At 35.4% G+C, this 14,418-nt stretch overlaps 3 protein-coding genes across 3 annotated transcripts; all 3 read left to right on the forward strand.

Moving 5' to 3' along the window:
• Positions 1-1,758: 1,758 nt before the first annotated feature.
• LOC144442744 (salivary C-type lectin 1-like) lies at positions 1,759-6,045 on the forward strand. Its single transcript, XM_078132115.1, has 4 exons — positions 1,759-1,771; positions 2,363-2,750; positions 3,201-3,280; positions 5,975-6,045. The coding sequence occupies exons 1-4, from the start codon at positions 1,759-1,761 to the stop codon at positions 6,043-6,045; spliced, it is 552 nt and encodes a 183-aa protein (XP_077988241.1).
• Positions 6,046-7,750: 1,705 nt separating this feature from the next.
• On the forward strand, positions 7,751-10,633 carry LOC144442745 (sulfotransferase 1E1-like). Its single transcript, XM_078132117.1, has 4 exons — positions 7,751-7,916; positions 9,701-9,826; positions 10,071-10,183; positions 10,616-10,633. Exons 1-4 carry the CDS (start codon positions 7,751-7,753, stop codon positions 10,631-10,633), a joined length of 423 nt encoding a protein of 140 aa, XP_077988243.1.
• A 1,601-nt stretch (positions 10,634-12,234) lies between these two features.
• On the forward strand, positions 12,235-13,708 carry LOC144441973 (amine sulfotransferase-like). Its single transcript, XM_078131242.1, has 3 exons — positions 12,235-12,291; positions 12,565-12,730; positions 13,550-13,708. The coding sequence occupies exons 1-3, from the start codon at positions 12,268-12,270 to the stop codon at positions 13,657-13,659; spliced, it is 300 nt and encodes a 99-aa protein (XP_077987368.1). The 5' UTR covers positions 12,235-12,267; the 3' UTR covers positions 13,660-13,708.
• Positions 13,709-14,418: the final 710 nt, after the last annotated feature.

Genomic DNA, 14,418 nt, shown 5'->3' on the forward strand with positions numbered 1-14,418 from the left:
CATGTCACAGAAAAGAAAGTTCTTCCTAAGCTTGTCTGTGGTTTGTGGTTTACAAAACAACAGCTCAGTCAAAATGAACACGCAGTTGTAGTAGAGATTTCACTTTGTCTTGAGAGTTACCTTATTTTTGTATATTTCACATCGTACATTCAAACTCTTTTATACATTATATATAAGTAATATTACCTATGACATGTAAAGGCTGTTGTGTCTTATCCAATAGTTTCATTGTTAATTCACAGTGGCTGACAATATTTTAAATGTGTACAAGGACATGACGTTTAATTCCAAAGATTGAAAATCAGCACATGATAACATTTTCCCAGAACGATACTTTCATTCTTACTTCTGACTATTTATCCATTGTTACAGTAATCGGATAAGAATAAAGACAAGGTGATGGAGATCAAATTAAAATTGGTGTTTGCAATCCTGTGTGCTTTATCGTACACATCAGCTCAGCAATGGCCTTGTACTGTATACAGTGACGACGTGAGTACTATTATCTTAACTTGTTACTCGGATTGTGGTATATTCCTGTCAACTATGTAGTGTCTACCTCCAACGCCATGTGTCCATCAACTTTTTCTATTTTGATCTTATTTTCTGAAAACTAACTTTCTAATTGTTTTGATAAACTTCGTGTGCATTTTCCTTGGGAGGCTATTCAGATTTTTCATTCAAAGTTTTTATGTCATATTCTATTTTCATCAAATTGTTCTGGTATTTCGGTCAAAATTGATATTTTCGACTTCTTTGATTGCTTTCATATTTTGTGTGCGTGTGCCTTAGGGGTCTATTCAGATTTGTTAGTGCCACGTTGATGATAATAGTTTAAAATTTTTATCAGATTTTTCGGAAAATGATATTTTCGACTTCCACCTCGAAACCGATGGTCGAATTTGTTTGATAGTCAGCGTACATGTGACCTGGCAATGTTTTCAGATTTTTTCATTCCAAATTAGTGTGCGTAACTTTCTGTATTTGGCAGATAATTTGGTAGATTTTAGTGGGTACACGCCATTGGCTTAAAAATCATTTCTACTGAGATGAACGACAACAATAGTGATAAACAATTTTAACCATCCATAGAATGGAGAAATTTCTATTGAAGACATAAGCGAATGGTGATGTGAGACACAATTAGTAGCGAGGATTTTCGACCAAGTGGTTTCTAACCACAAACATGTCTCCACTGTCGTTATTCTTAATTTTAGCAAAGTTGCAGTGTTTCTAGACAATGATCAACTTATACATCAGATATTTGTAACAAAATATAAAGAAGACAACAGAGCTACTTAGATTGTTGTTTTTCTGCAGACCTGTGGTATCTCGTTCACGAATATCATCTTTCCAGATTCGCTATTGACCCAAAAAAAAGATTTCGTCATTCTTACATTCAAAAAGAAAACCATCCCAATTCAATTACAGTGATGATTGCATTCATGTTCTCAGTTACGGAAGTTAGTATTAACATGTTGAGAAAATTTCTATAAGCAAACATGTGTGCACAAACGGACAAAGGACTGTCATTTGTGCGAGTCGAGTAAAAGATTACAACTCATGGTATATAAGATGCCATCATGTTTAAATATGTCATTCTTCTTTTCTTTCCAACAACACTGTAGACATATCAAGGTGAGTAGAACATCTAACGAAACGTTTTATTCTTTTGTAAAAAAAGGATTCGATGAAATAATGTATATGTGGAAGTCTGTCGAGAGTGTTTATTGATCAAATACTATACATTATATTGATATGGCTGGCTTAGGTAATCTTTACGAGAAGGCGAAGTTGCAACATGAGTATCATTGTGATGTGATGTGATGTGTGTGTGTGTATGAGAGAGAGAGAGAGAGAGAGTGTGTGTGTGTGTGTGTGTGTGTGTGTGTGTGTGTCTGTGTGTGTCTGTGTCTGTGTCTGTGTTTCTTTGTTAGATTAACTGAGCTGTTCACTCTGCTAATTTTACAACTTATACACTTTGTTTATGTATATTTTTTAATGATTAAATCGTCGGTATTTTCTGGAAACGTTTCACAATCTCCCGACAAAAGTACGTACGAACTTACGACAGATATCAAGTTCTCGTCAAAGCAGTGCATAACTCGATTCCTGGAAGTCGATATTCAGATAGTGAAAGCGTTCATTATAACATAAACGAGGCAAATGTAATATAATAGCTATTGACAGTATCAAACCATATCAACATTTTTGAAAGTTTCACTAGCTCTTCTTCCCGAATTTGGAATGATGATGATCAGCACGAGAAATATATAGTTATAACGTCAGATAGTGTATTTCAGAAAGAGTATGTGGGAAATGATACTTATTGGTATTGTCTTGTCTTTTTCCTTTAATATAGGGTCCTGCAAATTAAAACTGGATCCAGGATGTGACTGTGTTATCTACCACTTCTACTGCGAACAAGACGAGAACTGCCATCCGTACTGCACGCTGGCCAAAGCTGTGTGTAACCATTATCATCATGGCCTAGCTATCCTGGATACAGAACAAAAAGACCAGGCTGTCGTATCATACATCCAAAGTAAAGGATGGGATGACAACTCGTGCATTCCGCACTTCGGCTTCTGGATTGGTCTGAACGATTTGAAGGTAGAGGACCACTTTGTATGGTCATATCAAAATGTCCGCCAGGGTCTTTGCGAGGAAGACTACGAACACTGGGCACCGGGCGAACCGAATAACAACGAAAAACGGGATGAAGGAGGGCAGGATTGTGTTCAGTTATGGTAAGTAATTATACGAGGATAACGTTGTAAATATACGTAAAATTATCATACAGTAAAGTTTATTAATAACGAGTTTAAAATGGCATTAGTCCCCTTTGACATTTTTTAAAATTAAAGTCTCTTTATCTTCAAATGTTTGAGTTTGTTATTGACTTCGAGTTTTGTAAGGAAAATGTTGTCCACAACTTTTTTTTCAATTACTAATGTCAAGGCTTCATCCGACAGTTTCAGGAACCAATCACTCGGGTTGTCGCTTCACACAAAGCACACAATTATGTTTACGCTTGTGTGTTTAAAAACACATTCAAGGAAAGAATCAAAACACCCCAGAGACTTGAATGTACAGGTGTAATGGGAACTCAACAAATGCACTATAGTGGAATGTATTAGTTATCTAACGACAAGTTAACAAGAATACTTCAATTTGTACATTTTTTCTCTTTACTTCAGGTTTAAAGGCAATAAAATGGGACGTTGGGATGACGAGTACGTCGATTATCGACCAAAAGGCGCTGTCTGTGAGACTCGCGGTAAGTTATTTAGATTTCTCCGAAGTAGAAAATTATAACCACTTCTATCTTAATATATAAGTTAAAGGTAGGTAGAGAGGGAGGGAGAGAAGTGGGTATGTATGTATGTGTGTATATATGTATGTATGTATGTATGTATGTGTGTGTATGTATGTATGTATGTATGTATGTATGTATGTATGTATGTATGTATGTGTGTGTGTGTGTGTATGTATGTATGTATGTATGTATGTATGTATGTATGTAATACCACATAATGAAGGTCTAGTTGCACACTACCTTAATTTAAGACCTGTACTTGACCCTCCTACCCACGTACTTCTGAGATTGACTGAACTTGTTCTTGTGCTGAAACGCGGCGTTGCTATGGAAAGTTGTATTGGACCTAGTTATGCTTGTTTATTATATGTCTTATCAAGAACACCTTATTTTCAGCTCGTATCAAGGGATCTTACCTGATCTATATGAACGATTTATTGATGATGGCGTTGGCGCAGCTTCACTCAAACTTGAGGAACTTATGCAATTTATTAACTACATATATGATTTTAATCCTGCTATTCAGTATACTTATGATATTTCTGAACTAACTATCAATTTTCTTGACATCTCCCTTAGGATTGATGGTGATAATATAGCTACATCTAGCTATTTATACTAAGCCTACTGATTCACATTCATATTTGCAGTATGGTTCATCACATCCTAATAAGTGTAAAGATTCCATTCCCTATTCACAATTACTTCGTTTACGTCGTATTTGTAGTAGTGATTTGGATTTCAGAGAAATGTCTGCTGAATTTTGCACGTACTTCTATCAACGTGGTTATCCAGTGTCGGTTACCAATGCGGCTTTACTTAAAGTGTCATCTTTGTCTAGGGAAGCTTGTATCATATCACATTATCAGAAGAGTAACAACGATCGTCCCATATTGGCTCTAACATACCATCCCTTTTCCAGTAGAGTTAAGATCATTATATACAAGCATTTTAATATCTTACGTTCTAATAGGATAACCAATTCATTATTTCCTGAAGTACCTTTGACAGCTTGGCGTCGTGATACCAGTCTTAGAGATATGGTGGTTCATCCAGAACAACATGGATTGGAAGTTAATGCTGGTTCATTTCCGTGAGATCGTAATCGATGTGGTACATGTCGTTTCATTATTAATACTAATCATGTTTTTGGCCACAAGAACAGTGTGGCTGTTAGTAGATTTACTTGTATTAGTAACGTATATATATATATATATATATATATATATATATATATATATATATATATATATATATATATATATATATATATATATATATATATATATATATATATATATATATATATATATATATATATATATATATAGGTTCGACTGTACGTCATCTTGGTGATCGTTTCGTGGAACATCTCCGTCTGACCAGACAAAAGAATCGTAACTATCCCGTATCTATGCATTTTATTACCAACGATCACAGTGTATCAGATATGTCTATTTCAGGAATTTGTAATGTTTCTGGCGATGAGAAACTATTGAGGTTGAAGGAAGAGGAAATCATTTTCCGTCTCGGAACGCTGGAACCCCTTTGAATTAATAGATTATTCACGTCATTCCCAGTCTAATCACACTTATTTTATATTTCAAGCGTATTCTATTGGGTTCTATTTGGTGGGTGCGAGTATTAGAACTTTTCACAAATATAACCGTTAATCACGCGCGGTTGTCGTTCTGTTCCTTAACATTCAGATATATCCAGGTGTTTACCTAATATGTCTTGCCTAATAATACCTTAAAGAAGAATTTTTATTCGAAACGTCGGATTTTACATCTATTTATTCGGACTGTCTCACAAGTTCCTTATGCATTTCTATGTATGTATGTATGTATGTATGTATGTATGTATGTATGTATGTATATGTATGTGCAGTAGTTTCAACTCTTCCTTACTAAGAGCTCTACCTAGCTACAGCAAACCGTATACATTCCATTTCTCTTATATCTATTAAGATATTTTCGTTCAAGAGCTCATCTTAGGGAGGTTAATGTTGTTGTGTAATTGATGCACATGGTTTTACAAAACAAGTTGTAATCCAAATGTCAAACTTGTTTGATTAAAACACAACAAACATTAGGTATGATAGAATACCATCTGAAATTAACAAAAAACTAATGTTGGGTAAGAAATAGTAATAACATTATGTTAGATTTTAGATAGCGATTTCCCAAGCTGTGCTGAAAACGTTTTCTAATTATTATCCCTAGCGCGGACCTAAGCTGCACAAAGGCATGTACTTATAACTCTCTGACAGCATAATATAAATTCCATCCTCTGTTACTGCAAAGGATTAAAGTATTCACATTGCAATCTCTATCCTACCAGGTCCCCAATTACACAGCAAGATTGACTTGGGCACAACTATGGTTCAAATCTTGCCCAAGGACTTTAACTTTTCAACAAACGACAGTGTCGATGCTCAAACCCGTCACATACATCTGCAAAGAACGGACACTCTAAACATTCGACCCCCTTGACTCCACGTACATGGAAATCGTACATAGGCTAGAGTTTTGCGTACATGTGTCCATTTTTACTTTGTTTTGGACGATTTCAATTTCGATTTTAAGAATATCCCAACTAAACTTATTGTTTCCATCTTAACATTCAAACTATTTCTTTTTGTTTTGTTTTCAGTACCACATTGTGACTATGAAGAATGTGACATCGACGATGATGCTATTCCTAATTGTGTTCCTTCCGGTTAATAACGATGCACCTTAGTGTGAGGCTGAAACTACACCTTGGCAAAGTGTGACGTACACTACCAATCCTACCGTACTATTAACACTTATCAATTAGTCTATATTCTCACTGTACACTCTAATTAGTTTGTCTTAAAATAAACTATCAATATCGCAAAGAATACAAAATGTCTGAATTTATCTTTTCACATTCACAACATCGTATATTTCTGTAAGATCGGAAAACTTTAACAATAAGTTTTGTCTTTTCTTATTATAAACTACAGTTGCCCATCTACATACATTCATCACGACCTGTTCCAATCTCCCAATCAGTCTTATAATTTAGTGTACAACCTCTGTATCAGTTTTAAATGTTTTCATTATAACTATATGTAAGATCAACAGATAGGGAACGATTTCTGGATGTAGCTATAGATCAGTATATATTTGAACATAAGAGGGCTATAGTTTATAAACTTGTTGTGCAGTGCAGCAGTAAAATGTGAATTCTCATAGTTGACTTAGATGTGAAATGCAAAACCTCAAATTGCAATTAGACTTTAAGAAGTGTTAATTGATGGTTGATGGACTAACAGACTGATTGGCGAGCTGGCTTGCCCACTAATTGGCCAAACTCGAGATTGACCAATCGACCGACGACAGTGGTGGCCTATCTGTTTGTCTGTCTGTCTATCTATCTATCTATCTATCTATCTATCTATCTATCTATCTATCTATCTATCTATCTATCTATCTATATATATATATATATATATATATATATATATATATATATCAATATGTCTGTCTATCTATCCATCCATCCATCCATCCATCCATCCATCCATCCATCCATCCATCCATCCATCCATCCATCCATCCATCCATCCATCCATCCATCCATCCATCCATCCATCCATCCATCCATCTATCTATCTAATCTATCTATCTTTCTGTCTCTGTCTGTCTGTCTGTCTGTCTATCTATCTATCTATCTATCTATCTATCTATCTATCTATCTATCTATCTATCTATCTATCTATCTATCTATCTATCTATATATCTATCTATCTATCGATGTCTCCTTATGTCTTTCTGTCTGTCTGTCCATCCATCTAATTATCTACTTATGTATGTATGTATGTATGTATGTATGTATGTATGTATGTATGTATGTATGTATGTATGTATGTATATCTATATTTATTTATTTATTTATCTATTTATCTCTATATATCTCTATCTACCTATCTATATATCTATCTATCTATCTATTTTCATATACAGATTGGAAAAGGGCGCATCCTATCACAGCTAAAGAATTCCAGAGTCATCCATTTACAAATCAGTATACTCCACATATTTTCAATAATTATTTTTGACAATGACTTTGACAATGTTTATGCTACAGTTTTAATTTGGGAATTACAGTACAACTCGGAGTCCATAGTCTGCAGATTGTCATGATAAATCTCACATCAGTAGGTCTTAACTTTATCAGAAAGTCTGGAAATTGCTATAAACAACAGTCTGACACTAAAAAGAAATGAGTTCGAATTCCCATATTTGAGTTTTGAAAGCTTGGGTTTTAAAGGGCAGCGACACAACACAGTGTACGTGTGCGTTTCTCCACGCGTACGGCCTCACATTGTATGTAGCCTTCAGTGCTATGACCTGCTTTTAATATTTGAGGTCATACACGGGTCATACTAAAAGGTCAAGCAATATGGCTTCAGTGCAACCTCCTCAAGTTGACGTCCGTACTCAGGAGAGACAACCTGTCATCGATGGCATGCAGTTCCCAAAGTTTGTATGTGAGGACACAATTCGTCGAATACCCAGTATGGAAGTACGTGATGACGATATATGGTTGGTTTCCTACCCAAAGTCAGGTAAGTAAAAGGACCGATATTTGTGTACAGTGTTGCCTTTCCTTTTAGGCCCGGGGGCTGACGTGACATGTCAACTGGCTTGGTTCGAACGACGCATAGAATACAGACAACTGCCTTGGACTTGAGTTGACCGTACGGGTGGCCACTGACCAGCTGTCATACTGCGGCCTGGAAGAAATCACAACCAGCCGAGTGTGATAAGGATATTTCCCATATCTCACTCCAGTGGCCATGGTTTTTCCAGTGCCTGAACGCCTGTCACATTTCATTGAATTTATGTTTTGACTCAAAGGGTACATGGTTAATTACTCCCAATTAGTGGCTAATAATTCTCTTCAGCAACTAAATGATGTTGGTAGCTGATACACTTGTATTCCTTTTTACCTTAAGTAAGGGAAGGTTATATTTTATATAGGGAGGGGGTGTTCATGTGTCAGTCTGTCTGGCTGGCTGCCTGGCTTGCTGCCTGGCTGTCTGTGTCATCGTTTCTCAAACACGGCTTGCTCGATTGAAATTAAATTTAGTACACATCCTTCTTTATCATAAGATTAGATTTGGATATAATCAATGCAATAACCAGACAATGGCCAGATTTCAACAACAACAAAACATTTGTGCCAAGTCATCAAATTTAAACTTAACAAGTTAGAGTTATATAATGTTATGTAATCTTTGTTCTCGTCCCTTTTGTCATTACTCCAATGTGCTATTGTTATTTCCTCCTAATCAATCTTTCATGAGTTTCAATTCATGCATTCTCACTTGATTGATAAATTATCTATTTTATTCTGTTTCGTTTTTTGACTGTAAATTTTACCTCTTGAAGAGGGTGCTCCTACATTGAAGGAGGAATATCCAACACAATCCAATACAACCAACCAACCAACCAACCACAAAAGAAAAGAAAGAAAAACAGAAAGCCAACTAACAATTCAAGCTGATTTTGTTAGGCACCAACACACCCCCACTCATCAAATATTCTGATAATTCAGCTATGGGATAAATTTGTCCAATTTCCGCATACACTATCTTCTATCAACTCTTAGGGAAATTTCTTAGAGAATCTTTTCACTCACACAGGTCATATATGGACGTATACCGCTGGTTTCTTGTTACTAAAAGCAAAATTCGTCTGTTATGGCTGGAAATTGAACCGGGGCTCAGGCTTGTCAGGCAAGAATTTTGCAACTGAATTACCAATGCTTAATTTGATTTTTTTTACATTCCGTAAGAGAAAGCTATGGTTTTAATAGTGATGTGTGTATGAGTGTCTGTCTGTCTGTCTGTCCATCTGTTTGTGTCATTGTGTTCTCAATTCCAACGATATTTGGTAAACATATTCTAGGGTTAAGGATAGACCTGGTTGATGTTAACAGAGCGCATATGTTTTGTAAAGCTTGTTGATGTAGCTTTTATCCGTAATGAGCAATATATATTTAAGCTTTCTTAAGAGTGTACACTTCAAATTCCATATCATTTGGCTCATACATCAGCCATAAAAAACGCACATCCTGTAAAGCTTGTTGATAAAGTGTTTAGTTTTAATGAGTCATTTGCTATATCCTCAAGTATGCACACTTCAAATTCCAAATGATTTGGTACATACATCAACCATAACAAAGCACACATACGTGTTCAATAAAGCTTGTTTGTTTAGTTCTAAACTCAGCAGGTATATTTTCATGTTAAATTACTCAAGTCATACAGTTTTTAGAATGGCCTCTGTGTATACACATTACAATCCCTCCAATGACCCATAATCTGATAATATGTTATGTCTTTAGGTACACATTGGATGAAAGGTATTATATTCCAAATCTACAATCATGACACCCCAGAAGGCAGAGGTGAAGTAAAAGATCGAGGATCAAATGAATATTTTAAAATGCTAGAACAGTCACCTGAATCAGGTAGGTTATGACATACCCGTCAGAAGTCGCTGTTTTACATAGAGACAATCTAATCATGGATTCTGAATGTGTTACATCTTAGAGGAAATATATAATCAAAACAACTTGAAAGGAAAACAGTCGGTCGGGAAGTAAATTTTATAGAGTCAAACTCGACATTAAAAGAAATGGATAATTAAAACAGTTTGTTAATGTTGTATACATGTTTCTAACTTTCTATTCTCACATGCTTCCTACTCTTTAGGTAATCCCAGTGTAGACGTACTAACAAAGATGGCCCCTGAAGAAAGACGTTTTATTGATACTCATTTACCGCCAGCATTTTTGCCAGAAGCATATTTTGAAAAGAAACCAAAGGTAACCACAAATGATTTAACGAGGATAAAATCAGGTTACATTAGATATATTAGATAAGATTAGATTTTTAATCCATGGCTCAATGTTGATACAAGATAGCATGGTGCTATCGGTAACTTAACATCTCAAACCCCTTGCACCATAATGGTGATAGTAATTGTACACAGTAACATTTGCCTAAATTCAGTGATTTCTAAATATTAACTTCAGTGTGCATTCATTTACCAAGAGTAACATTTTCATATTTAAATCACATATGATAATTCTAATTCATCAAATCATCTTGCAAAAATCAAATACACAACAAACCTAGCAACATCACTACCGACTAATCAACGATCATACTTATTGACAAGCATCATTTGGCTGACTTCAATATTTCTGATCAAACACAGTGTGTATATGCAATGAACATTTTTTCTTCATCCCTAGGAATATCCCCAACAATGAACAAACTAATCTGCAGTTGTGTATGTAAAGCATCGGGTCATCTTGCATTGATGATTAATTTACCACACTCAATTCAATTGTGCAGCAAAGATCATTATCAAGAAGGTTCTATGTAGCCCTTATTCCCCAATTCATTCAGCCAAGGAAAATACGAGTGACGTAAGGGGGCCTGGTCACTACGAATCACTAGCGCCAGTAGTATCAAAGAAAAATCGGGGAAAGTAATGGCAATTTTGAAAGTTTTGACTCATATTTCGAACACAGCAGAACCAGTGATGTAGACACGCGTTGACATGACGTATAACGACCAGAATATATATTCCATATTTTTTGTTCAACTTGGCTCGCGCATGGTATAATACATGTTTACGTTTTCACTTTCAGACAATATGCATCCTTAGAAATCCAAAGGATACAGCATTGTCACTCTGGCATTTTATGAAAACCAGCCCTACATTGGATTATCCTGAAAATTGGGAAAAGCATCTTGAGAATTTTTTACAAGGAAATGGTAATTTTAATACAGTACTTTAACTTCCAAGTGTGTGGAATCCCTTGTGTAACTAGTTCGATTAAATTGATTGTATTTGATATATTGCGTCATTAAACTTGACTTATGTTTCAAAATACACCACTCACTTCCATGTAGTTTCAGAGATAAGGTGGTCCACAGTGAGCTCACATACAGTGTATAAGAAGTCTTATGTAATCAATGATAAGCACATTGTAAAAGGGGGTAAGGGACATTTTCTGAACTCACAGTTATGCTACTTGGTCCAAGTTGATATAAACTCATGGCTATTTAACAAGGAAAGTGTATCTTGTCTTCATGACACCTTATGATTACCATAGAGTGTTCAATGAATTATTGATATACTTGTGTTGTATACTTTTCAGCGTCATTTTCCAAAGCGAATTTCGCATTTTGAATGTTATTATTTTTTTAAAAAGAAGAAAAAAAGGGGCAAGCGTACTAAAAGTGAGTCTGATGTTCATGGGATCACAAATACAGGGATATCAGACCGTGAAGTATTCAATTGTGTACATCTGATGTGAAAGTCAGATTTTGAAAAAGCTAGTTGATACAATTACAAGTTTGAATTTAACCATCATGACCCAGCTGGGTGCCGACTGAACAGCCTTAGTATGTTTATGATAAGAATTCCACTTGTCATTTACTGACTGAAATCTACCTTACACAATGAATTTCTTCTGACTAGTTACATACGTACACTTAGCAGTTTAGCACAGTAAGACTTTTTCAAATTTGTTGTAATTAGGCATGGTCGTGGATAATGAATATGTAAACGAAGATTTCAATTACATTTTCCGTCAGAGAACACGAAGATAACGTATTACGTTTGCAGTGAGTGTTCAAGTTGTATGCCATAAATTTTGTATTTTAAGAATATGTATATGGCATACATTTTATAAAAACACAATTGTCGGCTGTCAACTTACACTAGCCAGCATACATGGATCTGTTGATTTTGCAACCAGTGGTGTAGATCAGTATTTGTAAGTCTTTCTACATTCAGTGTTGAATGTTTTTTCTTTCAATAGTAGTGTATGGGTCGCATGCTGATTACGTCACTTCCTGGTGGAACTTGAAGATTAACGGCAATGTCCTATATATGACATACGAGAACTTGAAAAAGGTGACCTTTATAATGATTTAATCAATCATCAGGGAGGCATGCAGAACTGAGCGATGAAGCTCTATTGTTGAGAATGTGTTCGTCTTTCTTCTAAAAGTGTGGTCCCAGGTTTCATTATCACTTCAAAGGTTTTTATCCACGAGCACTTCTCTCGTTCAGTTACGCATGTCACAACAAATGGTGGACATAACCCTGTCACTGAAATAATGTAGTAAAACTTTTATCTCTAATGCCTCTTTCTTTTTTAACAGTGTTTATCGATATCATTTTCAGGACCTAAAACATGGTGTGTTAATGATTGCAAAATTTCTTGATATAACACTAACAGACGAAGTAGCTGATGTGATAACAGAAAGGTGCACCTTCAGTAGTATGAAAGCCAAGTCAGATGCAAAGAAAGAAGATGACGTTCGCGGGTCGGGTGTGATGTACCGAAAAGGTGCAGTTCTTTATTTTTGCTCTTGCAGTTTATGAAATACACATGGTGTATGTGATTCATTAAAGGGAGAATGGTTCTTGAGACTTATTTTTCAAACATAGTCAATGTTTGATTACTTATGCTGGACAGTACATTATAGTTACTTTAGAACGGTAAATTGGAAATGGATGCGACCTTTTGATCTGTCTACTACGGATCTAGTCATGCATTGATTTAATTATTCAGAATTAGTCTCTCTTCATGAGGGAATAACAATATAACTTATATGTCCGTAAATCGTTGGCAGTTGGTGTCCTTGGTCCCTGTTTATGATGAGTCTTCTTTCTGTCTGATGTAGATGGCTTCCTTTGCTTTACTTTTCTGAGAGAGCAGTTGACGGTGAATCATTTCGTGATCAAGGACATGGTCCATAGGGGACGGATCGACACGTAGCATTAATTTCCAGTTTACCGTTCCGAGTAACTATCTTTTACTGTCCTATTGATTCTTGGAACCATGAACACTATATTCTCCAGTAATTATATTTATTATCTTAAAAATCTCACCTTACATCTGTTTTTACATATACCAAGGTATGATGCATCTATTGTAATTAATATAGTTAACAAATGACGTCATTTTAATATAGTATCTGTTGATGATTTATACATTAACCCCATGCTGCAGTTGATTGTGATCTCGTCATAATAAATAATGTACAGCTTTTACCAACTATTACTGGTAACCATAGATACCATGAAACTTACAATGACGTCATTCCATATGTATGCCTGTTCGGTATTTTATGCAATTCATTGTCTTATTCTGTTTTATTAATAGGTCTTGCTGGTGACTGGAAAACGAGTTTCACTGTAGCACAAAGTGAGCGTTTCGATGGTTTTTTCAGAGAAAAGTTTAACAATTTAGGGTTTGAATTTGAGTACGAGTAACTATTGTACTCGCGGTATAATACAATAATAACGTATTTGTATAAGACAGTACAACCGATGGGTATGTAAATGTTATTCCCCAATATTTTTCTTCGTTCAGGGATATACAAGTGACCTACGGGGCCTTTGTCACTACGAGTCACTAGATGAGTAGTGACAACCCTTAGGTCACGAGTATTTTCTGGCTCAATGAAGGAAAATATTGGAGAATAACATAATTATACCAGCGCCCGTAATATCACAGAAAAAACGGGGAAAGTAATGGTATTTTCGAATACAGCAGAACCAGGGTTGTTGTCGTGACATAGAACGACAAGAGTATATATTCCATATTTTTGTCCAACTTGGCTCGTGCATGGTACAAATTTATGTATGCGTTGTGTTTGAATAAATTTGACATGAGAACATATAATAACATGGTACTTATGAAAACAAGGTAAATATTTATATTGTCACCTCGATCAGTTACATTAAGTGTTAAACCATGGGTTAATAACATCCTTACATGGCAACTTGTCCCCTACCTTTAGTTTATTGACAGTGATATCCATACAATGGCATTATTTGACCTTGCAGATAGGTGTCAAGGTCAAATTGCATAAACTCAATAGTCTTGGAAATATAACCAAGACAACACAAATGCAGTTACTTGAATCGGGTGCCTTTGACTCAGTTTGTAAGATATTGCACAAATTGAGGATTTTTAGGATGAAAATGTCCGTTGTTTGCCAACACTTATCATAGCTTTTTATATGAAAG

Source organism: Glandiceps talaboti, chromosome 11, assembly GCF_964340395.1.
Source record: "Glandiceps talaboti chromosome 11, keGlaTala1.1, whole genome shotgun sequence".
Lineage (NCBI taxonomy): Eukaryota > Metazoa > Hemichordata > Enteropneusta > Spengelidae > Glandiceps > Glandiceps talaboti.

Bases quoted from the DNA above. Each gene is read 5' to 3' on its own strand.
- LOC144442744 (XM_078132115.1), top strand. The intron at 2,751-3,200 runs GTAAGTAATTAT...TCTTTACTTCAG, and splicing joins CAGGATTGTGTTCAGTTATG to GTTTAAAGGCAATAAAATGG. The intron at 3,281-5,974 runs GTAAGTTATTTA...TTTTGTTTTCAG, and splicing joins CGCTGTCTGTGAGACTCGCG to TACCACATTGTGACTATGAA.
- LOC144442745 (XM_078132117.1), top strand. From the start codon at position 7,751: ATGGCTTCAGTGCAACCTCCTCAAGTTGACGTCCGTACTCAGGAGAGA. The intron at 7,917-9,700 runs GTAAGTAAAAGG...TTATGTCTTTAG, and splicing joins GGTTTCCTACCCAAAGTCAG to GTACACATTGGATGAAAGGT. The intron at 9,827-10,070 runs GTAGGTTATGAC...CCTACTCTTTAG, and splicing joins AGAACAGTCACCTGAATCAG to GTAATCCCAGTGTAGACGTA.
- LOC144441973 (XM_078131242.1), top strand. From the start codon at position 12,268: ATGACATACGAGAACTTGAAAAAG. The intron at 12,292-12,564 runs GTGACCTTTATA...TATCATTTTCAG, and splicing joins CATACGAGAACTTGAAAAAG to GACCTAAAACATGGTGTGTT. The intron at 12,731-13,549 runs GTGCAGTTCTTT...TTTTATTAATAG, and splicing joins GGGTGTGATGTACCGAAAAG to GTCTTGCTGGTGACTGGAAA.